The sequence below is a fragment of the Amphiprion ocellaris genome, chromosome 1 (assembly GCF_022539595.1).
Source record: "Amphiprion ocellaris isolate individual 3 ecotype Okinawa chromosome 1, ASM2253959v1, whole genome shotgun sequence".
In the NCBI taxonomy this organism is placed as follows: Eukaryota; Metazoa; Chordata; class Actinopteri; family Pomacentridae; genus Amphiprion; species Amphiprion ocellaris.
This window is the reverse complement of record NC_072766.1, coordinates 9,374,905-9,401,920: the sequence shown is the minus strand read 5'-3', so window position 1 is coordinate 9,401,920 and position 27,016 is coordinate 9,374,905. Positions and strand designations below refer to the sequence as shown.

The 27,016-nt window shown below is 40.8% G+C and overlaps 2 protein-coding genes across 5 annotated transcripts; both read left to right on the top strand.

Annotated features, from left to right (window-relative positions):
• The first annotated feature begins 749 nt into the window (after positions 1 to 749).
• Positions 750 to 13,837, top strand: golm2 (golgi membrane protein 2). Of its 4 annotated transcripts, none has more exons than XM_035951192.2 (10): positions 750 to 1,853; positions 7,014 to 7,068; positions 7,228 to 7,330; positions 7,671 to 7,761; positions 8,001 to 8,127; positions 8,336 to 8,416; positions 9,223 to 9,492; positions 9,881 to 10,012; positions 11,434 to 11,601; positions 12,768 to 13,837. In XM_035951192.2, exons 1-10 carry the CDS (start codon positions 1,527 to 1,529, stop codon positions 12,842 to 12,844), a joined length of 1,431 nt encoding a protein of 476 aa, XP_035807085.1. In that variant the 5' UTR covers positions 750 to 1,526; the 3' UTR covers positions 12,845 to 13,837. The 4 variants fall into 4 exon arrangements, with proteins under 4 accessions (XP_035807085.1, XP_023132452.1, XP_035807086.1 ...); XM_023276684.3 differs by having other exon boundaries at positions 751 to 1,853; positions 8,333 to 8,416; XM_035951193.2 differs by lacking the exon at positions 11,434 to 11,601 and having other exon boundaries at positions 751 to 1,853.
• A 334-nt stretch (positions 13,838 to 14,171) lies between these two features.
• On the top strand, positions 14,172 to 26,963 carry ctdspl2b (CTD (carboxy-terminal domain, RNA polymerase II, polypeptide A) small phosphatase like 2b). Its single transcript, XM_023276695.3, has 13 exons — positions 14,172 to 14,364; positions 18,131 to 18,321; positions 19,752 to 19,890; positions 19,969 to 20,118; positions 20,552 to 20,800; positions 20,924 to 21,020; positions 21,639 to 21,750; positions 21,871 to 21,957; positions 22,276 to 22,338; positions 22,424 to 22,503; positions 22,719 to 22,845; positions 23,644 to 23,739; positions 23,862 to 26,963. The coding sequence occupies exons 2-13, from the start codon at positions 18,154 to 18,156 to the stop codon at positions 23,925 to 23,927; spliced, it is 1,434 nt and encodes a 477-aa protein (XP_023132463.1). The 5' UTR covers positions 14,172 to 14,364; positions 18,131 to 18,153; the 3' UTR covers positions 23,928 to 26,963.
• The last annotated feature ends 53 nt before the right edge of the window (positions 26,964 to 27,016 follow it).

Below are 27,016 nucleotides of genomic sequence, written 5' to 3'. Positions count from 1 at the left end.
TGTTGTGTTTATTTTATTTACAATTTAGGTTGGATTTTTTTGTGCACAGCGCAAATTTTCTGTGCGCGGAGACCGTGTCAGCAGTGCGGAGGGAACAGTGGGTGACATGGAGTCAAGTTAGTGATATTGAAGTTGCAATCTATGAATGCTGACAATAATTAACAGAAATCAGACTGTTTGTAATCTTTAAATGAATGCCTTTACTGCCTTTAAACTTTTTCTCCTTTGGAGTTGCTGTAACGGGGACCTTTCCCCACTGTGGGTTCTGTAAAGTTTATCTTATGGTAATTCTTACATGAATACAGGAATGGGTTCTGAATCAGATTACAAGCCCCAAATGTAGCTTCCTGGTAGTATTTTTTTAAAATGACATGTTCGGTTTTAACCACGAAAACAAAACACAATTCATCTTCTTTTGTATACAGTGTATGGCAATACATGTTGAAAACTGAGATCTTTATTCCAACCACAGGCTGGACAGAGAACTGTAAAGTTTCCTCCCAGTAAGCCAGGAACTTCCCATATACAGGCAGTATTTATCAAAGTAATTCCACTTTGTGACGGATGATTGGTCACCGTTTAGCACATAAATATTTTTTTCTAAATTTGCCGCATAATTTGCTCATATCAAGCAAAGCTAAAAGCGATTCCGACGAGAGAGCTAATGTCATGCGTTCTTTGTGCCGTTAAAGGTGGACTCTTATTTTGAAATAAACTTGCGCATGTTCGGAAGCAGGGAGCGGCGTGTTTGCCGTTACCTTGATACGGCGCAGACCTGATGTTTGGTAGGCAGTGAATCGTGGACAGCGTGATACAAAACTCGCGTCCAGTGTTACCAGGATCCGGTTAGTTGTATTAGAAGGATTACATCCGTCCTCCGCAAGGAGAGGGAGACGCCACGTCAGTCTGACAGCAGCCGGTGATGTCCTCTCATCTCCGGCTGCTAGCTAGTGTGAGTGTGCGGCGGTTAGCTGGACGTTAATGCGAGCTAACACTAACGGCAGGTCAGAATCAAGATCATCATCGGAGCTCCCGTTTGACGGAGATTTTTGTGATTAGACGAGCTCCGGACTCCAGTGAGTGCAGGTCCTGGAGGATTTATGAGAGAAAAACAAAACAAGAAAAGCCTAGCTGAAGGCTAACATTAAATAGCGAGCTGTGGGGTTTATTAGCTGTGCTCAGTGCCACGGCGCCGTGTAGCTGTCCACGTCTCGCCTCGTCTGCTGTGTTTAACGCTGCCAGCTGAGCTAGGCCACGTCCCTGCGGGCGGATTTCACCCACTAACATTGGACGAACTGCGGAGAAGATGCCCAGTGTGCGGAAGGAGGAGGAAGGAGAGTGAAGCTGGGTGGAAATGTGAAAAAGCCTTTTTAACATTCATGACTGTCTGTGTGGCGTTTGATTTCGCGAACGGTTGCCGCATATCCACGGCATGTCACGTAGACGGATGTGTGTTACACCGAGAGAATCCTCTCACTGAGCTCAGTAGGTAACAACCTGAAGCAACGTTACACTCGGTTTCTGAAATGGTCGGGTTTGGTGCAAACCGACGGGGAGGCCGCCTCCCGTCCTTCATCCTCATCTTCTTGATGGTGATCATCGCCATACTGTCTTTCAACTACTGGACAGTGTCCAATAAGCACGGCCGCCTGCTGGATGAGCTGGCCGAGGTGCAGACGCAGGTGAAGCGGACGGACGCGGCGCGGAGTCGGCTGGAGAAGCGCAACTCGGAGCTGATCATGCAGGTGGACACGCACAGGAAGCAGATCGACCAGAAGGATGGAGACTACAGCGTCCTGGAGGGCAAGCTGCAGGCCCGGGAGACGCTCATCAAAAAGTGCACTGACGACAAGGTAGATGGAGTTTAGAGGTTTCAGTGGAGCTGGGAAATGTGAGAGTAGGAGAAATGCTCCAGTTATCCTGCTCATACAAACTAATCAAACAGTAGAGACCCTCTGACAAAATTATTCTTTATTAAAACTACACTGTACATTTTTAAAAGAAGTTTTTAAGCTGTATTTTTCTAAACATTGTCAAGATATTTTGTAGATTTCACACGTTTTGGTAAATGACTGACAATAACTAGTAAAATTACAGCAAAAAAAGAAAACAAAAAACACCATCATTTTACAGATATTTGCCGTATTTGGAAGCATTTTTTTCTTTTTTTGTTGCAGATTTTCCATGTTTTACAATTTTTCCCCCACTTTTACAAAATGGCTAAAATTGTTAAGTGTCCACATCAGAAACAAACAAAACAAAAAAATCAATGGTAATATGTTCTTTTACATTGTGTGACTGTAAAGTTGCTGTCAAAAAAGCTATTTTAAAGATATTTGCTTCCCTGTTTTACAAAATTACAAAATCACAATATGCTCTTTTAGTACTTTAGATTGTTTGCCATAAATATGGAAATATTCACATCATGAAGGTAGAACTCTGATCATTAATAAAGTTACTGGAGATGAAGAACCAGATGGTTCTGAGGAGATCAGGAAGGAACTTTAGTTCTGTTTGTTTTTTTGGGTTTTTTTGTGCCAAATTTGGGTTTTTGTCACAATTTCACCTGTTCTCTGGTAGTTTTGGTCCTTTTCATGGTAAATTTGGCCGTTTTTGTGCTGATTTTTCATGTTTTTGCTGGCATATTTAAATGTTTCAGGGTAATTTTGGCTCTTTGGGGTAATTTTGCATGTTTTTTGTGCCAAATATAAATTTTTGTTGCAATTACACCTGTTTTGTGGTAGTTTTGGTCCTTTTTATGGTATATTTGGCCATTTTTGTGGTGATTTTCCATGTTTTTGCTGGCATATTTAAATGTTTCAGGGTAATTTTGGCTCTTTGGGGTAATTTAGCAAATTTTTTGTGCTGAATTTGAGTTTTTGTCACAATTGCAGCTGTTTTGTCGTAGCTTTGGTACTTTTTGTGGTTATTTGGGGTATTTTTCCTGGCATATTTGAACTTTTCAGGGTAGTTTTGGCTCTTTTTGAGGTGGGTTTTTTAATTTTGGCCATTTTTGTGATTATTTCCCAGATTATTTCCCAGCTTTTTTAGTTATTCCCCCTCCCCAAATGTCATGAGTCCATCCGCTATTCCATTTGAGCATTACTGTATTCTACTGTTTTTAACAGTTTTCCTGGCACCCTTGCTGCCAGATGTTCACAATTTTTGAAGTGTAGCTCGACAAAGTCGAGTATCAGAGTTGTTTATGACTGCTGTATTAATCTTTGGTCCGTGTTATCGGTATGACTGACTCTCACACAATGTTTAACAAGGAGGTGGGTGTCACACTTTTCATGAGAACAAACAGTGATACGGATATTATGAGTATGAAGAAGGTTCTTTGTTCATTAATGCAAAGGTCGGCTTGGACACGTATCACTTACCACTAATCCAACTAGGAAAAGACAGTATTCCTATCTTACCACAATATTGCACAAGCTAAAATGATAGCACCCTATCTAGTCTAATCACGGGTATTCTATTGCTTTAATTTCCCCAGACTATGTCAGAGGGAGTATTATTATGTGTATCTTCCTTAAGGAGGCAATGTGACGAACAGGAGAACATGAATTGTCTTGTGTGAAGCGGAAGATGATGCATGCAACTTGTCCTTGACCGGAAACTCATTCACCCACACAGTTTCATCCATCTCAACTGCTTTCAACTGCTCCACCAACAATATTTTATAGTGCGTTTCAGCAGAAAATTATGTAATGATGGTGGCTGACAGTGCTGATGTCTATAAGCCACTTAAAATGCGTTTAGGTGTGGGTGACATTTGTTGGAGCATTAATCAGTGCTGGACTGAAACCATGTGCTGTCAGTGGATTCTCTTTTTTTTGCCATTAAATTTACTCAGGAAATCTACATTTACTCCACAAACAACTGACTTTTGGTCAACTAAAAATGACTCATTTTCAACTACCATTAGTCTTTAGTTCAGTGGCTTCAGATCCATGTCTCAAAATGACTCCCAGCTGCTCCCAAGAGCTAAAAGTGTAACTAACAGGCACAGTTGCAAACAAAAGCAAATTGAGCTCAATCTCCTCGTGTTACATTGCTATTTTATGTATTCATGTAATCGGCACATTTTCATACATTTGTGGGGATTTAAGTATTCACTGTGAGTGGCACATCAATATGCTCTACAAAGTTGTTCCCGTCTCTTGTCCTGTGCAGTGACCCAGCCAGCATTTCATTGGCTTTTGTGTCCCAGCACCCTCTGAACCTTGGTGTGCGTCCAGCTGCCCCGGGAGACGCTTAGACAACAGACAGGGTGAAGTTTTCCTCTAATTTGCATCCAGCATAACTTGCCCATTTTAAATGAAGAGGCACGCATTGGTTTAACTCGTGTTTATCCTGTGCGGGGTTTAATGTCATAGTCAAACCACTGCTGCTCTGAATCTGCACTGAACAGATGCAGTTTCCATCGAGTTCAGCTATACTGGGACGCATTAGACATGATGTCTCAGGAGTAGATGCAGAAGATGACTTTAAGAAATTTGAGATATCACTACCCTTCGACAGGGAATGGCTTTTACACTAAAAAGCTGTCTTTTCAAGGAAATATGCAGGAATATCAGGTTGGGGGAAAGACATGACTAACAATTTCTTGCTTTTCTGAGCATTTAGTGATAAGTTGCACTCAATCAGAAGGAATACAACTTTCTACAAGCTTCTTGAGTGGAGATACTAGTAGTCAATTAGTGACCAGCGAGATAGCACTGCCTGTAAAAGGCAGTATAAAGACACATACGCAAACAAGTAAATTAAAACCAGCCAGTCCTGTTTTACAAATGAGCACCTGTTAGAATAAAAGTGACATTAAATGGATAATTCAACAAGCGACAGCTGTCAGCCTAATGAGGAGACTTTTTCAAATGGTTCCCCATTCTGAAAACATTCCTCCTGCCGACAGTCGCGCACTGTTTGTGAATTCCCTGTTCTGCAGCCTAGTCAAATCATAGCAAAACAATGGCCCTGCAACACTTTGCCTTCTGTTTAGCTTCCTGTCGAGCTCACACTGTTTCATATTCTACAAACCAAACCTGTTTGTTTTTATTGCACATTTATTCATCATTTTTCACAGTAAAATACCTCCTGGCAGCAAAATTTCGTGACAGTCAGAAATTCAGCTTTGTTTGAGAGTAATAATGTGACTGGTGCTGAGATTGTTCTTCGAGTTGTTCTGTTTAGAATAGATAAAGAGTGGAATTATGAAGAATCCAAGCGTCCTCTTTTCTTGGTTGTTCTAAGTATCCAGGTCTATGTTCCTATAATCAAGATCAAAGCAGGTGTTGAGTAGCAGTTGTTCCACTCCTTTCTTCTCTCAACAGCCCAGCCCTGTTTGAACAGAAATGCAGGCTACACACAGTGAGAGGCCTACAATGCAGAGAAAATTGCGACAGTTGAGTTTTAAACGGCTTCCATGCATTATAATGTAGATACTCTTGTACACATAAAATGCAAGACTGAACCATGCAAGCTCAGTTAGCTCTTCGTTCAGTCAGTGAACAGTCTGGCTGTGTTGTCTTCCATAGAGTCGGTTTCTGCAGGCGGCACAGGGAAGCCATTAACCACTTGTGAGGGTGTAACAGGATAAAGCTTGAGCCTTGACAGCAGTTGACTCTGATGCTGTACTTCCTGTGAACTCTTAGTGCACTGACCGCTCTCTTCCTCGATTACGGCTCAATCAAGACTCGAAAAAAGATGACATGCTCCATAGAATTCTCTTGCAACATAATCAACTTTACCCGTTTATTGATCTCCTCTGTACATTAACATCGTCATTTTCCATAGATGGATAAATACATTTTCTTTTTCAAATCTATCCCCCAGATTGTGCACGTTTTCATCTGTTTTGACAGAACAATTTTGTAACTGAATAAAGCTGCAAGCTTTTGTGGACTTTTTGATGATTTTTGCTTTAAAAAAAAAAACAAAAAATAAAACACCACCACTTTGGGCTGTGAAGCAGAAAAACAAGACAAACCAGTTCCCTAGCTTTCCCTGCCTGTAGGGCTGGGCGATAAATCAATTGTATCGATTAATTCGACTTTGTACTTAATGTCGATTTGTTTTAATGAAAATCGATTTTCTCATCAGCATCCGCCATTAACGCCTGCCTGCTGGGCTCCCGTAGTTCAGAGTGCGCCCCCCCCCCTCCCTCCCGCGCATGATACACAAACAACATGGCGGCGAGCGGTGCAGATCTAAAGGCGCGTGTCCACTAGATGCGATTTTCCCGCTCGGCAACGCACCGCATCTGAAAATCGCACGGATGGCGGGCGGTCACTAGCGGACCACAACATGGTCACATGACAGCGCTGAGCAACAGCAGCCGCTACGTGGTGACGTCACCGAGCTTTCAGCTGGACAGTCCTGCAGATGAGTCAGATAAACACAGCGGCTCGGCCGCAAACTTTCCCTTTTATTTTAATAAACACATCAGCGAAAAGTATTTCTGAAAGCATTTGAAGCGAGAAATAATCTGCAGCAGCTGAATCTGTCCTCGTTTTATGTCACCGACGCCTAGTTTAGAAGTTTGAGGACAGTTTCACGATGCGTGGAATCTCCGCACGCCGCATGCAATTTGCATAAAGTAGAAGTCAGTCTGCTTTATGCAAATGAGCTGCAGCCCTCTCCGGGTAAACACACCGCAACCGGACCACCATGCCACATGCAGCGCATTTCCAGCTGCGATCCAGTGTGTTTACCTGGAGCTCATTTGCATAAAGTAGACTGATCTCCGGCGATTAGGTAGGGGGTAAAAAAATTGTAAAAAATCGGATAAATCGTGAATCGGGATTTTTTTGTGAAAAACTCAGAGATTTTTTTTTTAGGCCATATCGCCCAGCCCTACCTGCCTGTAATATTGACATTCTCTGCCAATTTAACAACCAGTTGCACAGTTTAGATGCTTACCTAAATACACTTTTGTTGAACAGTTTTTTTCAGTATGGGAGAGTTTCTCAGCTGTTTAGACTCCTGAATGTGTTTTTCTATCCTTACAGATGAAGCTGCAGAATGATGTCACAGCCCAGATGACAGAAATCCAGAGGCTGAAAGGTAAGACTGCAGCCTTTCCTGGCCAACAGAGGGCACTGTCGAGCAGCACACTGGAAAATCCCCCAAAAATGGATATTTAATGATGAAAGTCCATTTAGCGGATGAGAAGTGAACCTCTTGTTTTTGTGTTATTGTCCTTGCTGGTGCTACTGTAAACAGAGCAGCTAAAGGAGCTGAAGCAAGAATTCATGAAGCAGGAAGAGCAGCTAAAAGAAGTGAAGAAAAATAGCACTACCTTGGAAAGAAAACTGGAGTATGAAAGGTATGTCGGTGTCTTTCTCAGCCTCAATGACTGCCCTTGAGGCAATTACTTCACCTCAAAGAGCTTTGAAATGATACAAAAAGACCTTTCTCAATGTGAATTTTTGCTTTTCAAATAATTCATTATTATTACAGTCACTGAATATTCAATTGAATTTTCACAATAATCAGGTTAAACTAGGTCACTGAGTGTCTTTTTTTCCTAGTTCCTTGTCTGCTTCTCACTGGTATTTCAAGGTTTTTATATCAAGCTCTTTCTTTTTGCAGTTTTTAAGATTAATTTGTGCGAAATAAATCTCATATTACGCACCTGAAACTTATAATGAAATTATGTTAACTAGTTTACAGTGTGGACGACAGATTGCACAACTGAAAGACGAGTATGAAGAAACAAAAAAGACCCTGGAGGAAGAGGCATCCAAGCTAAGACAGGTTAGTATCGATGCATCTCTACCAACGGGATAGCAATTATTCTTGCGACTCATGCACATTGCATTTATTCATCATCACTGTAGAATATGTTCATTACTCTTGGATTTTTGACATAGATGTATTGACAACAGAAACTCAATTCATTTTCCCCGTGTTTATACTCCTTTTTGAAGCTTAGCTATTCATTAAACAGAGTGTCGTCTTCTCCTTTTCCCACCTGCTACTTGATAATTCTTCAGAGTGTAATGGATGGCCAAAAGGGTGTAGTAGCAGGTAGACATGCAGATGGAGCACCTGGTGTGGAGATGGGTGGAGAGCGCCATACAGTGGCCACTCACCGACATGACAGACAGTCGGATTTAAAAGGTACGGTTGATGTCAACCCAAGTATGTACTGTCCTGACCGTTCCATGTTGTGCCCTTGCATGCTGAATGTACGGTTTGTTAAATAGAACCAAATTTGCATTTATCAATTGCTTATATAGATTTATTCAGAATTTTATTTTAAACGGCATCAGGGTATCAGGGATCTCTCAGGAATTCACCTCCTATTCATTGTCCTCTGTTACAGAAGAGATGGGCAAGCCTGGCAGTGATGCTGGTATGCCTGGTATTGAAGACAGTGAGGTGGGGAAAATCGACGACATGCAATTTGGTAAGCACTGAGCATAAACTTTGGTGAGCAATTTTTAGTTTGGCTAACCCGGTGATTTATTTAAGAAGAGAAATTCTACAATTACAATGACATATGGACGTATTCATGGGGCAGTTTGAACTTATGGCTCATTGAGGTGACTACAAACAGATGGCTTGAGGTTGCTTCCTGCATGAAATTCAAAACTCCCAACACTTACATACAAAACTACAATGAAAACGCCTGTGAAAACTCCTGATACAAACACCACAACAGGGCCAAAGAGCGATAGCTGAACTCTTCATTCTCCTCTGTGGTTCCCCAGTGGTGGAACAAGTTACCAAACTCTGTTATATCTGCAGAATCCCTGTCAGTCTTTAAGAGAGCGCTAAAAAAATCCAGCTCTTCACTGAACACCTTTGACAGAGTTGACAGACTACAAAAAAAAAGAAAGAAAAAGAATTCCTATTACCTCCTGCACTGGCACCAAGGTCTTATCACACTTGAACTTTATGGCTCTTATCCAGGTTGTTTTCTCCTGACTAAACCCATGCTTGTGTTGCATCTGCTCGTATCTACTCTCAGATGTACGTCACTTTGGATGAAAGCGATAAAAGAAATAGTAGAATTGTAGATAACAGAATGTGTATGCCTCACAATCACTTACAGTGCTCTGGGAGGCTCAGGAAATGACACTTCCTTATGTCATGGAATGCGCTGTCTTACAACAACACCTTTTTCTGGAGTCATTGTTCAGAATTTCTTCAGCAAAATTCCCCCAAAATATCCTGCTTTGTGGCCTTTCTCTCGTTGCCCCTTGCTTACAGCCTTGAAGAAACCAGCCATCACTCAGAAGCATGATGAGGCCCCTGATTTGGTGGTCGGAGCTGGTGCCGGACCTGGACTCGGTGCAGCTGATGGACCCGGGGGCCTGTTGCTGGACCAGCCCAGACTCCAGCAGGACAGAGTGGACGGCCGAGTGGCAGTGATCGCACCCCCAGGCGCCAACAAGGCAGACAAACCAGTAGTGTTTGAAGAAGACAACAAGGCAGGTATCAAGGCAGACGAGCTGGGAGAGCAGCAAAGACAACTTCGAGGTATAGTATGCACCACATTGATATAATTCTATTTATTATATTGGTCTTTTTTTTTTTTTAGCCTTCAGGCATTTGATAATTGGATGTCAGGCTTCGTTGAAACACAGCTTTACTAATTTAAAGCTTTATGTTACTTTTGCTGAATTTTAAGTGAGGGAAACGGCAGGGAACTGGTATCTTGGTACATGATTTGTTGTCACTTTCTCAGTTTTTAATGAGTTTTCCCAGTCGTGTGTAACAGCCTTTCAGAACTTCAAATGAAGCATTAGAGAATACAAATGTAGTGTGGGCTTTGAGAACACCAGGTCGTAATAAGGAATGGTTAAAAGCCAATCATTTGTCCGCGATTGTGAAGCAGTCCTGTTGTAAGTGTCCTTGTTATTGTCAGCTCCCGATAATGTCAAAGGTGACAGCGAACACTTGAAGAGGATTCCTCTGCCGCCCAACCCTGCCCAGGTGCCCAATCCCATCCAGCCTCACCACGCCAAAGACCAAGCAGAGCCAGTACACCACCGCCAAAGTGAGTTCCTCTTGCACATTTTGAATAATACCATAAATGGACATGGAAATAGTGGTTGGAACTGTGCGTTTTTCTAACTCATGGGTAATAGCAGTTCTTGTTAGCCCTTTCTTTGTGCTTCCAGCTCTCTGTGATGTGTTTACACAGAGAGTATAATACAATGTGCTGTGGGGCCATCTGTGTGAATTTTGCCCATTGTTAAGTGGATACACCCCTACCCTCAACATAACACCTTTTCATGAAATTTAAAATTTCTGAGCATGTGAATCTAAGTCATGTCTGAATCTGAGTAGGAGCACAGTCAGGGAGCAGAGAGGCGGCTCAGTTACAGAGGAGAGGAGACAAATGACACACACCTGGCTCCCAGATGATCCTTTCCTGCTGCCTGGCTTCTGCTCTGCTCTGCTGCCTTTTCTCCCTCCTTCTCCACCGTTCTGTAAATGTTCCATTCCTTCATCTCTCCTTCGCATCCACCTCACCGTCTACAGTCCCGCTGCATAAAAAACACCTCACTGTACTCAGTTCATGTCTTAATTTTGTTTTTCCTCTAATCTTCTGCCTCTGATTGTTTTCTACTTGTGTCTTATTACGGCAAATTACCACCCGGCACCCACAGAATGTGTCATTTTTGCCTAGTGTCTGGTGCTCACTAGACTCTATCAGATTAAAGACTGGCTGCCTGGCTCAGTGCATCTCGAGGCCCACCCAGTCACGTTATAATTTCAAATCTGAACATGAACTGCCTCAGACGTTTGTGTAAAAGAGATTGCAGCAATGAAAAACACAATTTGAGTTAAGTTTATTTTTACAGCGTGTATATTTTATGAGTGTTTTTTCTAATTGACAAGTTTAGAAATGTTGATTCAAGTAATTTACTCATCGCAAATAGAACTACTGTTATCTCCTAACATCTAAAATTAAAATGACCAATCCAAACAGGCTTGTGAAGCTGGAGTGGATTGGGGATTTATAATACTCTTCACATAAGTTACAAGATTTAGCAGCACAGTGGAAACCGTATGTTTACTGTATTTGTAGCTTTTTAAAACAATCTGCAAACAAAAACTAAACAGAAGACAGGATTTATGTAGGGCTGTTGCATTTGATTAATTTATCCATTCAGATGATCCAACCGGTAACCCAATTAGTGCTCAGTCCTTTCCAGACTTTAAACAATTCCTATTTATCTCCTATTGGCTCTTTCTGCTTTCAAGTCCACAATTGACTTTTCTTTCCTTTTCAGAAACACTCATCTTTAAATTAAAATCTGTCACCTTGTATTCACCTCATCTTTTGTCATCTTCGTCATGCAATGACTTCCTCCTTCATGCATTCATGGTGCAGTATTTCACCTCCCTGTCTCCTTACAACTGCCTCCGCTTCCCTCCCTTCCTGATGAGGCCCTTCTCTGCCTCCTGCAGGCCGGTTCTTTGATGAGAACGAGTCCCCAGTAGATCCGCAACACGGCTCTAAGCTAGCGGACTACAATGGGGATGATGGGAACGTGGGTGAGTATGAGGCCGACAAGCAGGCCGAGCTGGCCTACAATGAGGAAGAGGATGGTGATGGTGGGGAGGAAGACGTTCAAGGTGAGCCAGGCCGGGGGGCTGGACAGCTTGTCCAGATGTGTATCCACCATTCCTCCCTTGCTCCCACCCTCCACCCCTGTCCTGCCTCTGCCCCACTGCATTTGTCCCAAGTAGCTCACAGTACCCTGAGTTTGGTCCTTGAACCCACCACAAATACAGATATTCAAGAATTCTGACAAAAAATACCTTCAGGGTCAAAGCAGGACTGCTGTGTATGCAGTTCAGGATGAGTAACTGTTATTGTTAAACTTGCTTGGAATGGTTACAATCTTTGGAGCCTTTTCTCCTATGTATTAGGACAACTTGACCTAGGAACTTACGGTTCTGTGAGAGTAATTCAGTTGCCATCTAGTATTTTCTGTCCTGCCTGTGCTTCGTTTTAGATAACCACCTGTCTGTGCCCACCAAGCATCTGACCCACATCTAGACCAGTAGATATATATAGCTCACTGTGTTCCTAAATGTGTCTGTGTTCTCCTTGAAATATTGAAATGCATGTTTTTTTTCCTTTGTTGTGATTGTTTCCTGCCATCAGTTCTGACTGCCTGTTAGACTTGAATGTTCATGTTTTATACATGTGCTACAATGCTGCATTTAGAGAAAAAATTTTGTTTTAATCAAAGAAAAATAATTTCAGCCACTACAGATCAGTGATCAGAGTATGGCTCTGGTTGTCCTTTTTATATATTATATCCATCATATTCATATACATATGTGGTAGTTTGCTTGTTTATAACTCTGATTTCAGTTTTAAAATAGGATGTATTTGTTATTTAAAATATTCAAATAGGGAATTTAATATGCTATATAAATGTAGGAAATGTTACCTCTCATAATGTATTAATCCATACACTGTTGCTGAATCAAGGGACATAAGGAGAATTCTGTCTGACACTGTTTACATGTTTCAGCATGTAATTATGGTGCCATTGCTTCCTTTCAAATCCTTTTATGCCGAAGAATATCCAAAATAATGGTAAAATGCATTAAATCTTGATATTTAGTGCCCTGTATGTGACCATTTCCTTTAAGCATGTAGTAGAAGTAGCATAAGGCAAAAAATATCAGTTTCCTTCTGTGGTAATAGAGTATGGCTGCAGCACAACATTAGGTATGTTACCAGTTTCATAATCACTCATATTTGTGTTGATTTCCTTTTTTCCCAGATGACGATGATCGGGACATGCAGGGAGATCGGGCCGTGGATTATGGGAAAAGACATCAACCCAATGACATTCTTTGAATGGGAACTCACTCAGCCCGTAACTCATTAAAAAACATTCAGACCTTCCTCTACAATCGAAGTCATTCTTGACAACATAGTTTGAAAGATTCCGTATGTCTAAGAATTTCTAGGGGGCATCCTCAATGTCATGGACTATTTTGAAGAACAGACATTGCAACTAATAAATTAATTCTGAATAATATAACATAATACAAAGAAAAAACATGATGGCATTCTTTTCTGAGCTGCTGTTGATTTGCTAATGGTTGTAAGTTATGACAGTAGACATAATATACTGTACATTGACTGTTTTGTTTTTTGATAACTGCCTCAGTTCATAACGGAGTGGTCTGAAAGAGCCCTGTTGATCACATCTGAACTTCAAGGTCAAACCGTGATTTTCTTTGTTTGTTTTTGCTACTTTTCTGTTCACTTTGCTGTTGCTTGATATAAACAAACTCTTTGCTTGAGATGTTTATGAAAGAGACTAATTCGGCATTCTGCCTTTCTAACATCATTCTGGGACTCTTAATGGAACACTACTTTTTTTGTTTACAGGAGCGGGAATACATTACAAATGCCAAGGACTTTGCTTATGGCCTATTAAATCTGCTTCTTTTCTTTTGTGACAAGACACTCCAAGTGCTCCTCATTCAGTTTTTTTTTTACGCGATGCCATTGCATGCATTTGAAACTTTTTATTAATCAAATTCAGCAAAATACTGATGCTTAAGCAATACTTAGAGCAATGTTAGTATCCTCCGCAGTGTGCAACGATTAACCGAGCACACATGGGACTGACATACTGTACACATGCTTCCATTAATGAGCTCTCTTGTATATACTGTAGTTGAACTGTTACCATTTGTACCGAGGACACCTGATTCCTCACCTTTAGGGAAATCTGTGAACATGAAATCAGTTCTGTTTGTGCAACCAGGAAAAATTGATTTCTCATGGAAAGGCACATTGAATGTAATTTAATTTTATTAAAGGTGATGCTTCGTGTCATTTGTCACTTGTTATAGTGCTTTAGTGTAGATGCCTAAATGATAGCTTGTCACAAGTAGTGAGTAGTTTAATCTGGGTTATTCTAGCGCCTGAATGGCTACAATTGATAATTGCGATTGCCGTCGCTTTTCATTAGTGGTAAAACATATACAGCAAGAATTGATCATCAGAATACGCAGTTATTTACTGTCAGCTTGTATATGAGGAGCCATTAAGACGCACAGTCTACCTTTATGAACGCGCGCAGAAGAAAGAGGTGAGGGGAGGCAGTGTTGTTCGCGGTAGACTGGCTGGTGTTTTTGAGAGGTAAGGGGGTGTGTCTGTGTCCCATACGGGTATCTGCTTCGGAGAGACCGAGCAGAGGCGGGAAATGGCGCCTGGTAACACAACGGTGTGTCATTTCGAAGACGGCCCTTGAGTAGATACACAGAAAAAGTCGGACCGTATCACGAAAACAACCAGCGCCTCTGTTGTGATGGTTAATCGGACCTGAGTCGTTGTGTTCAGACACTGCGGATCACTGTAAAGTAAGTCGGCTACGTTAACCAAACCCTGTCCGTGCGTTTTTCTTCTCGGGGGCTTGCGTTTATGTAATGTTGTGCTAACGACAGGATAAATATTTTCCTTCCCTGCCTATGCACATCTGTTAGCCCGGGGCAGTTTTCAAGAAGGCTAGGTAGGGTCAACGCTAACCTAGGCGCTGCTAGGCTAGGTTACATAGCTAAGGGCAGCTAAAACACGGCCTACCGCGGACCAGGCTAATTCCTGGTCGGCCTCGAGATTTTATTATAATGTAAGCTTTCATCTACACCTTGTGCAAAGCAGTTTAATAAACGCTTGCTAGGACGTTCAGCGTACAAAGTGTAACCGTTTACACCTATATTAAATCAATGGACAGTTCACGTAAAGTGTCGCCAGGTTAGGTCTGCTAGCTTGCTTCGAGGCTACCGTCGTCCAAATTTGGCATTCCACAGCTGAAGTTTGCTAGGTTCGCATTAGCACGTTACCCCCGTCTTTTCCATTTAATATCATTTTAAAGGGTGTTGAGCTTGACATACTCGCATACCTCAGCTGATAAATCAAATCACATCGAGTGTGTAGTTAGCTAGAGATAACGTTAACTAGATTAGCAGATAAGTTGGGTAGCGCTACTGTTTTGGCTGTTTTGATTAACGATGTTTGACGAGTTTCTCTGTCAGACAACGCAAACACTAACGTTGTTCATAATGCACTCTAACAGTCGAGTCAAATCACTCACCACACTTCATTCCAGCTAGATAATTAATGCCTTTGCTGTGGCTAACTTGCCATTTTCACGTTATTTCGCGAAACTGGCGATGCCGCACTGGATTGCTAACGGTAAGTTAGCCGGTTTGGGCTTGGCTTCTTGAAATGCTAACGTTACCTTTAGCGAACTGCAGTGTCAGGTCCTGTTAACAATTTAACGTTACTTTGCAACTTGTGAAAATGGCAATGTGAAAACGATCTGCACTAAAACAAAGTTGTGTTGCATGCCGTCATAAACGGCAACACACGACCTGTTGTACTCTGTTTGGTTGGGTAGCTTAACCGAGTTAGCTGCTCGATTAGCCGCAAAGCTTGGAAATCAACACTATTTAGTGCCACTTACACAAACGTTTGTTTACGCATGATCGGGACACCTGGAGCAGATGTGCAACCTAGCCAAATGTTATTTATTTGCCGTCGATTCTGAATTATGCTTTGCCAACTTGATAAGCAACTTAGCTAACCTTAGCCTCGGGGTAAATTTTGCAGTGAACGGGCTGTCGGAGGGGCCTCACTCGTTTCTCCGCTGTGTTAGCGTTTGCTAGCTTGCTCATACAGTCTCGGTTGCATGCATGTTCTTATTTCCCGCTCACTTGCTCGTACCTAGCTATGTGCATGATCCTTGGTTAGTGGCTGATTGCCTAGAAACGTGGATGTTCACCAGCTATAGTGTTGCTGTCACTCGAGCTTTGGCGGGGTTTGATCATACAGTAATCAGAACGGGCATTTTATTTTATTTTCATTTAGAAAGGCCGATGTGTTGTACATACTAACGTGTTCAATGCGTACGACCAAGGAAAGATAGACGCGACACATGATATAGCAACAAAGTATAAATTATACACATTATGTAATGCATTCTCTATGAAAAATGTCCAGGTAAAATAGACTTTTAGTTATTGGCATTACAGGAGAAATCCTGTGCAGTAGAGAATGAGACTGAATGCCAATTTGCAGCATCTGTCAGTTCTCACTCCTAACATTATAGGACGGAATGAGAGCTTAGAAAAGTGTCATAAATGTGAGGTTATTTATCAGAAATTGCACAAGGACAGCATCGGCAAACTAAGTTAAGACAACTAGTGGGATTTTGGGATGAACAACACTTAATGCTGTTGCTTCTAATATCCACGTCACTGAAATGCTGTCTCTGATTATCTGAACAACAACAAAACAAGCTTCTCCAAGATATTTACTGCAAGGCTTTGAAAAACATTTATCCTATTATGCCAGTCTATTGTGTTTAGTGAAAGGATTTTCTGTTATCATTGCTTAATCTAATAGAAATGAGAAAACAACAGGGTCAGTGGTTGTAGTAGTTTGAGACAATTCAGATTGCAGTCAAGCTTCTTCCTTCTGTTTTAATAGTTTAAGAAATCGTATAATCTTCCCAGACTTACTTTATACAGCCATATTAAGCATAATTCGTTACTACGGATCTTGTAAATGCTATGATGTTTGATATCCAAATAGTATTGGATAGTTGTATGTAAAGGGGCCAGTGGTTTTGAGAGGTCATCTCCTACACTGAAGTGCTACAGATAAGAAAACACTATGTAACATATGCAAGAGTTGTTCACTGGATATTTAAGAACATTTAAAAACACTTAAAGGCATATAGCTAATAAAGGATAACTGCTGAATGATTTAATGCATTCATTGTTAAGAGAGTTTTCTATACAGCAATTTCAGATGGACCAAAGCACATCAGCAGACTCTGACCTAATCACATTTGTAAGTCTCAAAAGTACATGAGCTGTTTGTTTTTTTCAGTGTTATCAGCGAATCTTCAATATTGAGTCTTGTGAAATTGGATTACAACCTTCACTTCAAGTTGTATTATAAAGTCCCTCTTCATAGATGTTCTACTTCATCTGACATTTTTTAAAAGCACACAGGTTTAAAAAAAAAAAAAAAAAAGAAAGATTTGAGGGCTTTTTGAATGCTTTGATAAATCACTGAGTGCATCCATCCTTATCTAGCACATTTACACTGATGTAATTCCACTGTCTGCATCTGCTGTTATTTGATCCTCTGAACAGTCAAAGCTTTCAGGCTTGTCCCACTTTTCCTGCTAGCCTGTGACTTTAATTTTACCATGTACTCTGACACTGCTTGTGTGTGTGTGTGTGTGTGTGTGTGTGTGTGTGTGTGTGTGTGTGTGTGTGTGTGTGTGTGTGTGTGTGTGTGTGTGTGTGTGTGTGTTTTCTGTGCGTGGGATTGGGCAACAGCACTTACACTTCTGGTGTGTTCATGGATACACCCCTTTTGTAAATGTAAAGCAGATGTAGTGAAGGACATTTACAGTATGTGAGATGTACAGTATGTAATGAGAAGGCCCTGGTGTGTGTTGAGGGTTCCTGACAGTCTGTGGATATGTCCAGACACATTTTTAGTTATGTAAGCGCGAGCGGCTGGCATGCTCCACAGACAATTTATGTTCACTGTTCACAATTGTTTTTAGTTTTGACTGTGCATTCTCAAGAACAATGGCAGCAAATTAGATAACTTTAGATCATGAGCCTTTTTTTAAAAACAATTTTTTAGATATGCTTAAGGTCAGATCAGATATATTTACTTATTTGTCTAAGTCTTTGTCAGTGGCTCCATTTTTTTCAGGTTGTGTGTTTTGTTGTCATATCACTCATGAAATAGCCAGTGTTTGGGAGTGCTTGAGTGTGTGCATGTATTGTCAGGTCCTGGGTAATGCTTTTTTAAAAATGTACAAATAGAAGTAAAGCCAGCTGTGGCTGCCGCTGTCCACTGATGTAAGTGAAATGGGATCTTGAATGCATCCAGATGTTGGCACAAAATGCACCAGTATTACTCCTCTACACACAGATACACTCCACAGACTTATCCATTTTAAAAGTTACACAGAGTGTTAGGGCAACCTGTTTGTCCAGTATTTGAATTCATTTCCTTGACTGTAAAGCCGTACACTTGTTTCCCCATTTCCCCCCTGTGTCTTATATATTTCCTTATGTCTGTTTTTTTCTGAAACAGCCTTACATGTGACTGCTAAAACAATGAGGCTGAGAATGCGTAAGGCGTCTCAGCAACCGAACCCCACTCTGGCAAGCCGCCCGTCCAGAACCAAGCGGAGGCATTCAGAAGTAGAAGAGGACACTCCTACCAGTGGAGGGAGGGGATTGTTCTCAACCATCAAGAAGTTCATCAGAGGAAATGCTGTTAAGGTAACTACCCCTTGTGATCACATCAACCCTACCTTTTAACTATCTTCAGTGCAAATATGAGCGTGGTGTCCCATCTAGGAACTCTGAAAATACTGTAGCTGGAGTAGACGTTGTCCTCCTCCTTCTCTATGTTTGCTTTAACAGTGTTAAACCAAAGCTTTTTGGCACTTTGCAGTGTTAAGGCTGTATTTAACAATGTGCTCTCCAGGTCTCAGAGTTAAATACAGTGTTTCTTCATGTGGAGTGTCATGTTTCCCAAGAAATGTCTGGTGGAATGCAACAGCTTGTCTGAGAACTCGGACTCTCGTCTAATTTTAGCATCTGGCTCACGGAGTTGGTGTGCAGGGACAGGAGGTAGTAACAAGTGGAAAAGTCAACTCGGCTAAAACAAGTTTTTCCTGTGGAAAGGCAAGGGGACTTTCTGATAGTTTTGCATATTGGCAGTTCCTGTTTTCTGTATTTTCTCATTAAACAGTATGCATAAATTGGGGCTTAAAGTTTCATCAGAATTAATTTAATTCCTTTATGAGTTTAGTGACAAAATGAGTACTTAAATTACTGCCCTTCTGGCTATTAACACCCAGTGGTCTCTATTTGCTGGTTTTGTAAATTTATTGCATATCACACTAGTCAAGATGGGTGTCATCGAATGTTGTTGAAGGCAGTGTGAAGCTGTATGGCATCAGTGTTAAGGTTGTGCAGATTGCCCAGTGTGTCTGGAGAATTGTTTTGCTATGATACAAACCATATAAAAGACCAGTCAAATGTTTTCAATGTGTTGGAAAACAGAAAAACACTTTTTGACAATATTATTAAATTATTAGTTGCTGGCTTAAAATGACAACACACTGGTTGTAAAGGATTTTCCTTTACAACCAGTGTGTTGTTATTTTAAGCCATGTTCTTATTGAATGGTTTGTAGGCATTGATCATAGCAGCCTGTCTTTAACCACTGAAGTTTTACATCAGCCATTTGTAGATGTGTCTCACAGTGTAATGCATTTTGGATTCCGGCGTCAATACGAGTTGCGGCCTCTTCAATAGCTCCGTCCATGTCAGAGTTTTTTTTAAGTGTTTTTCCTATCATTTTACTCTTTTCGATTTTTTTTTTTTAACACACGTTAGACCTTTAATGCATTTAATATTTCTATAGATTTTAAAATTAGAAGTGTTTTCTATAGAATTCTACAGCAGGTTTTTCGAAGTATATACAAACTTGATGTTAATGTTACTAACCTGCCTGTCTTGTCTGTTTATTTCTGTTATATGTAAACTGCTGAACACTTGAATTTCCCTCGGGATTAATATAGTATCTATCTATCTGCTTTGGTTGGAGAACACAAATGCAGATACCTTTTATTTTATTTTAAAGTTCATTTAAAACTGTTTTGTTTTTTATTACACCTGTTTATTGTATGACGTCTTATCAGGTGCAGCAGGAAAGCCCAGCCAAGAAGACACGCCTCCACTGTGATGTGGACAACAACCTGATCACCTCCACACCCTCAAACACCAACACCCCTCGAAAGACTATAAGCAGAGTCGGCAGAAGAGGCTCCGTCAATGGACGTGAGTGGACGAATTATTAGTCTCTGTTTTCCACTTGTCACTGTCACCTCTCTTAAGTCTGTCTAATCTCCTCCACAGAGGCAACTAATCATGACAGGAGTAAGGAGAAACCCAATGGTAGTCTGGAGGAGACGACAGCCGTTGAGGTGACCACCAGCCCCCCCAGAACGACCCTTCTTGGGACCATCTTCTCTCCTGTTTTCAACTTCTTCTCACCAGCTAAGAATGGTAAGCAGACGATAAAGTAGCCTGTTTGCTCTGAGGCTAGAATTGTAAAGCAAGACCATGTTTAACTTTTAGTTTTATTCATTAAGTGCAGTTTTTAAAGACTTTTTTAAAAACTTTTTTTTTAATACCAAATAAAGTTAGAATGCATTTCTTAGCGATTTATGGGAACAAAATGTCGTGAGGCTGCTTGTTTTACATTTTTTGGATGCAATTAAGACCACATACATGACAGATTCACTGCAGTTATAAATTGTGTTTTGTTGCTGTTTGATGACATTCATACTATTAATTAGATGCTGTACCACCGTAATATAGTGTAGTATGCTAGGCTTTATTTTTTAACCTTATAGAGGTGGTGTACAGTATGTGCTTTTTGTCAGTTATGTCAGGATAGAACACATCTTAATTGCCTCTTTGTTGTATTTGTTTTCAGCCTCTTCTGGTTCAGACTCTCCAGACCAGGCATTGGAGGCCGAGGAGATAGTCAAGCAGCTGGACATGGAGCAAGCGGTGGAGACTCCCACCAGCACAGCTACATCCACACAGGAAATGTGTGTTCCCACCAACTTCTACTCTAGTGTATCACAGCTGCCATCTCTGCGGCCTCCCCACATCCTCGAGGCATCTCCTACAACAGAGGAGGGAGAGCTTGATGCTGATGCTGACCTTCCCCCTCTCACAGGTAGATAACTAAGAACACATGCTTCTGAAACATTAAGATTTTCGTTTTGTGCTGATGTAATAATGACGTATGTGCTCCTGTGTTCCATCTTGTTTTTTTCAAATGCTTTCGCTGTGATCCAAGCTCCAGGCTCCAGTCCAGAGATGGCATATGTGGACGCTCCTCCCACCGCAGTACCACCAGAGGCATCCTATGAGGAAGACTGGGAGGTCTTTGACCCGTAAGTAAAACCACAGGCATATAATACTTTAGCCTACAGGCACACCTCACTAAATGGAACAGATATGTGGAAAACATGGAGAAGTCGGATTGGAAGTAAAAACTAGTGGTCAAGGTAACTGATATCCAGACCACCAACCTGGCATCCTCACCCACAGTTTGACCTGTTGCTCAGGTTTCCAGTTTGACCAAACATAAGTAGGACATTGGTTGGTAACAGCAGGCAAAATCCAAGGTGACTGAATTTGACGTGGGTGAAATTTTAAAAATATATCAGTTTCCTAACAGCAACAGTTGTCATACATCATTGATAGTTACATGCAACCTTATTCTTAGCAGATGCTTACCTGAACTGCATGTTAGATTATATTTACCTAATGAGAAGGACAGCAGATGTATTTCTTGGTGAACAAAATCAGAATATTGTTATTGATTGGTTGAATGGCTTTTGACACGTTTTGGACGTGGTCTCCTGCATATGTTTTAACTGCTACATCTGTTTATCATGATCTGTTAGTCTGGCTGAAGCCGTCAGTATTCCACTTTGCTCAGAATATTGTTCACTGTGAATGTTGGTATTTTAATTTGCTCAAAGTATTTGTGATGTTTTGATCTGTAGGTACTTCTTCATCAAACATGTCCCTCCACTGACAGAGGAGCAGCTCACTCGTAAGCCAGCCTTGCCATTGAAGACACGCAGCACGCCTGAATTCTCTCTCGTCCTAGACCTGGTCAGTTACTGACTTAGAAAGTATATTTTTATTAATTAGGAGTTTTTTGAATTACTGGAACTGTCTGGACACTTTGAAGCAAGTCTTAAGATTCTCGTATTTTCTCATTGCATTGATTAGGATGAAACGTTGGTCCACTGCAGTTTAAATGAGCTGGAGGACGCAGCACTTACCTTCCCTGTCCTCTTTCAGGATGTCATTTATCAGGTATGTCCTTCCCTTACAGGATTGCTTCCTTTTTTCCATGATGCCACTAGAGGGTAGCAAAGTCATACTTCAAAAGAGCCTCATGGAGGAACTGTTGTACTTGAAAGAGGAAACAACTCATACATTTGGACAACTGTCCGACTAACAAATTGACCAACACCAATACTGTTTCGAGTATTATATGACATTGGTTTTGGATGTATGTTATAAAGTTGATGTGCTTCTACTCTCTCAGTGATGATCTGCATTTCTCCTTTCATATCCTGCCATGTGTCGATGAGAAAGTTTTGCTAACCCACGGTGTGTTGTCTTGTGCAGGTGTATGTGCGATTGAGGCCGTTCTTTAGAGAGTTTCTGGAACGCATGTCTCAAATATATGAGGTAAATATAACCTTACTACTCCTGTTAATTGATCCAAGTGCATCAGATTTGAAAACACTGACCTTTATTCATCTCTCTTTCCTAGATCATCCTTTTTACAGCCTCTAAAAAGGTGTATGCAGATAAACTGCTCAACATCTTGGACCCTAAAAAGCAGCTAGTGAGGTACGATGTGTTTTGTGTCATTGCACAACGAAACATGAAAGCTGATGCGTGCATGAATGAGTAGAACCCAGAAAGCACCATTGATGTTGCCGTGTGCTGCTGTTCAGGTGTCAGTGTTGTGGTTTTTCTGAATTATTGATTTTGCTGACCTTGTCACTGATTGATTTTTTTCTTTTCTCCCCCCTCTTTCCTTTCATCCCTTACTGTAACTGTAGACACAGGTTGTTTCGTGAGCATTGTGTCTGTGTCCAGGGAAACTACATCAAGGACCTCAACATCTTAGGCAGAGATCTGTCCAAGACCATCATCATCGACAATTCACCGCAAGCCTTTGCATATCAGGTATTGTGACTAAATACACAGAAAATGCTGTGGGGAATAAAATGAGAACAAAATCCCTTTTTTGTGTTTGTGTCGCTAGTTTTTTGTAATGCAAATTGTGGCCACAGGATGAGGCTGATGTCTTTTTCAAAATAATCCATCCGTTGTCCCACACATAACAAAAAAACATACGGGGATACAGACTTATAACAAAAATGAAGTAAAGCAAAGACAACGACAAATTAATGCTGACTAGGTTAAACCTACTCTAAAGTGCTACTGTTTTAGAAAAATACTTTCTAGGCATAGCCTGTCATAAAATGCATGTAGTTAAAGAGCCTGTTTTTAAAATGCCTGATTTTAAAGTGCCTGAATTCCTGAATGTTCACACAGACTGTTCATGATCACAGCAAGATTCAAATTAGCTCTATCATCAGTATGGTGCATGACTGGGAAAACTCCTAGTCTGCAACAGAGCAGGTTGATTTTTTTCTAGACAAAGTCCAAAACCAAATATTTTCCTTTTTCTCCATGTCCTTGTGCCTCTCTGACTAGTTATTGCCAAGTAAACAAAGGTTGTTACTGATTAAATGATAAATTTACTCACTTGATGACTCTCCTGTCACTGATAACATATGTGGTAGATATGTATGTGTTGAGCTTGTTTTTTACTTTTCCTGAAACTTAATACTTTATTTCATAAAAGTGCAGCAGTATCTTCAAACAATAACAGAGGTGTTCTTCTTTTCACTTTCTGTTTGTACATACCAAAGATGTCACTCAGGTTCTCACAGTCAACTCACTTTTGTGTCTCTACAGTTGTCCAATGGGATTCCCATAGAGAGCTGGTTCATGGACAAGAATGACAATGAGCTGCTGAAGCTGGTGCCCTTCCTGGAGAAGTTGGTTGAGATGGTAAGGTGTCCTACTGTTCCCGTTACAAGAGCAGAATAACAATGGACCATTTCTGTAAATGTAGTCTAACCTGTTCATTACTTTCCTCTTGTCATGGCTGTCCCACCTGCTGCGCCTGTCAGAATGAGGATGTGCGGCCGCATGTTCGGGAGAGGTTCCGGCTTCACGACCTGTTACCTCCCGATTGAACTCGGCCGCGGGTCTCTCTGAACGGGACAACATGAAAAGACTGAAAACAACATGCGTGTAAAAAGCCTCTCTTTGGATTACAAACTACAACATTGCCATTACTTTTAAAATTTTAGCCTTTTTTTTTCTTTTTTTGTTTTTAAATACACCATTGCTTTTTAAAAACTTCAAAAGAAAAAAACATTTTTAAAGATCTGGGTGAAATTTTCTAAAAATCTAAATGGATAGATAAAATCACACTTACTGTGCACAAGCCCAGGCAGACTTGTCTTTTTGAGTGACTCTCCAGCTGTGGAGCTAGATGCTGGCTCCACGCTAAATTCTGAAGTCTTGGTGCTGGTTTAGTGGATATGAAAATGCCACCTGGTAAAAAGGAACTCCACCCTGCAGAGTCCCTGAACCCAAACCGACCCCCTGGTGCTCACGCTGTTGACACTGACGAATAACGACACTCTGCGGCTACAGACCATTTTAACAGGAATGACTGGCCTGTAAATCAATCTGTGCATGTGTGTATGTTTACTTCTAGCCACACACACACTCACTGATTTGGTGTTTGGGCAAAAACCTACAATCTGTAGCCTTTAAAAATCATATGCATTCCTCTGTAGCGCTGTCAAGTTTTTATTGTTGGTTGCAGTTTTTTTCTGGTAAAACTGGTGTTTCATTGTTTATAAAAAGAAAAGATAGCCTTTCCAAAATGTTTTACTTCTGTTTGTAAGATATGATATTTTAAAAGGGGTCATGTAAGTTTTATTGTAAGCCTTTTTCCAATTAGGAGAACATGGGTGCGTATGAATGACAGTCCACCGCATAGTCAAATGAAATGGAGTGAATCCAGGACAAGTATAGTTTGTTCTCATTCTGACAAAATCAGTGTGTTGGCTTCACTGTGGACACATCATGGCTCCTTAATTAATGTTAGGATTAAGAATCTTCTTACCTGTAAATCTGACATATTGTAATGGTTTGAGGGCATTCATTTTCAAAGTGACATGTCAACATTAACCTTTCTTTATTAATAGTATTTGATTTGTCATTCATGTGTAATCAGTATTGTCTCTTACTCCTAATCAAGTATTCTGGCTAAATCAGAGCTGTTTCTTTTAGTTGTAATGTGTAATTCGATGGCTATATCAGTAGCATTATGACTAATGTAGCACATCTCTACCAGTGTGTCATGAAGTCTACCCATGGTAGAAGTCTATGACTAGACCCTGGACCAGCCATATCTGGAACCAGCAACGTACTATTTCTGTCAGCTTCACTGACTGCCCCTCTACCTGTCTGTTTCATACATTTTTACTTAGTACTTTTAAACATTTGTTCTTTCTTTTTGCTTAGCACAGTTTAAGGTATCGTGTTTCAAGAATGGTAACTATATGAATGTGTTGTTGCCCAACTGCAGGCTGGACTCTCAAGCCAAACTTGACATTTTCCTCCTCTGTTGTTTCAACTTAATTTATTTGGTAGTGAGACACAGCAGGCCGAAGTGTAGATGTGTTGGCCTGAACACAGGAGGTAAAGCGAGAAAACTCTTAATGCCTGTTTTTTGGTCAGCACCCAAACCCTCGAGAGTTAACTTGAATCTCTGTGACAATTTGGCATGCATTGTTGAACTTTTTCTTTTCAGTTCTTGTTTGAAAGTGCATTTTATGTTAAAGCAAAAAGTGAGTGTTTGGGTTGCCTGTACAGTGCCATATGATTCCTCTCCTCACAAGTTCCTCCCTGTGGCATCTCCTATGCTCTCACCCTTAAAATGTTTCGATGGAAAGAGACAATCAGACCTCAAAGCTCTGCAGATATAAAAACATGGAGACACCCAGCTTTCCCCTGTTTTTTTTATTTTTTTTATTTCCGTGCGTGTTGTGTAGTGTGACTCTAATGAGTTGTACCCCTCCCCATGTGTAAACTACGCCAGGTGAATCCTGCTCTGCCCAAACAATCCCTGCTGCTCACTTAGCACAGGTTCTGTTCAGTGGTGGTTTCTATCTGTTCAGCGCTGGCCCGTCTTTTTGCCTTTTCTCACCAGAAGTTAGTAGCTCTCCAGAAATTAGAATTTGTTTTTATTCAAGTGAAATCGTTCAAGGGCACAATGGTGTTTACTCGGACGTAATGTCACTAGTACACATGTCCAGACTATGAATGTAAATTGTACATGGGGTGAAGGCTCAAGTGTCTTTCCAAACTCCATGTTCTGTCTTCATCTAGAACAAAAGAAGATGAGGGATGGTGGTTCATGCCTGCCGTTCAGATGTCTAAAAGAAGGCAAGAAAACAATACATGTGGAATTGGGAGCACGTCTTGAGGTCCCACCATGGTAGCCCCCCCCCCCCCTGTCCTCCATGACCTCTCACCATCCTGACTGCCATCTTTTAGTATGCAAGCCTCGCTCCGAGTGTGCGCTCGTCTCCTCGGTGGGCTGTGTGATTATGTAAAATTATCAGTCATGGCTGTTTTCTGAAGGATCAGTGGGAGACATTTGATACTTTTCATCCTGCTCATCTTTATGTGCATTACCAGTCTATTGTACACTGAGTGTTGTACAATACATGCAGCTTCATGTTTAAAAAAATCCTTAAAGTAAGGAAAATCTTTTGTATTTTTGATTTCAAAAGGCATGTCATATCTACTTTTTAAATGTATTAATGAAGATTTAACTTTACATCAGATGGAGTGTTTTTTGTTTTTTTTCTTACAAATATCTGTATGTTTAGTTTAGCGCAATGTCACTGAACTGTTAAACTTAGCATGTAGAGAATACAGCTTGCTTTGTGGGAAAGTCCTGAATTAAATTTTAATCATGGCACTTTTTCTGCAGAAAAACAGCAGTCGTGTTAATGACTTAGTTTTTTATTTTATTTTTTTCAAATATCCGTTAAGCCATTTTACTTGCAAGAATTGCTATTTGTGCTGAAGATGTATTTAAAAATGTTTTAAGACATCTTTGTTATCTGTCAGGCTGTATGCTATTGTAAAGTGTATATACAGTTACATTGAATTTCTGAAACAAAGTTTTAAAGTTAAAAACATTGCATGCCCGTTTGTTTTTTATTCTTTGCTGTCTGAGATGATTCTGAAGATGTGG

Excerpts from the sequence above, each read along its gene's own strand:
- golm2 (XM_023276684.3), top strand. The coding sequence starts at position 1,527 with ATGGTCGGGTTTGGTGCAAACCGACGGGGAGGCCGCCTCCCGTCCTTC. Across the intron at positions 7,762-8,000 it reads AGGCATCCAAGCTAAGACAG|AGTGTAATGGATGGCCAAAA; the intron begins GTTAGTATCGAT and ends ATAATTCTTCAG. Across the intron at positions 11,602-12,767 it reads TGGGGAGGAAGACGTTCAAG|ATGACGATGATCGGGACATG; the intron begins GTGAGCCAGGCC and ends CTTTTTTCCCAG.
- ctdspl2b (XM_023276695.3), top strand. The coding sequence starts at position 18,154 with ATGAGGCTGAGAATGCGTAAGGCGTCTCAGCAACCGAACCCCACTCTG. Across the intron at positions 22,339-22,423 it reads GCATGTCTCAAATATATGAG|ATCATCCTTTTTACAGCCTC; the intron begins GTAAATATAACC and ends TCTCTTTCCTAG. Across the intron at positions 23,740-23,861 it reads TGGAGAAGTTGGTTGAGATG|AATGAGGATGTGCGGCCGCA; the intron begins GTAAGGTGTCCT and ends TGCGCCTGTCAG.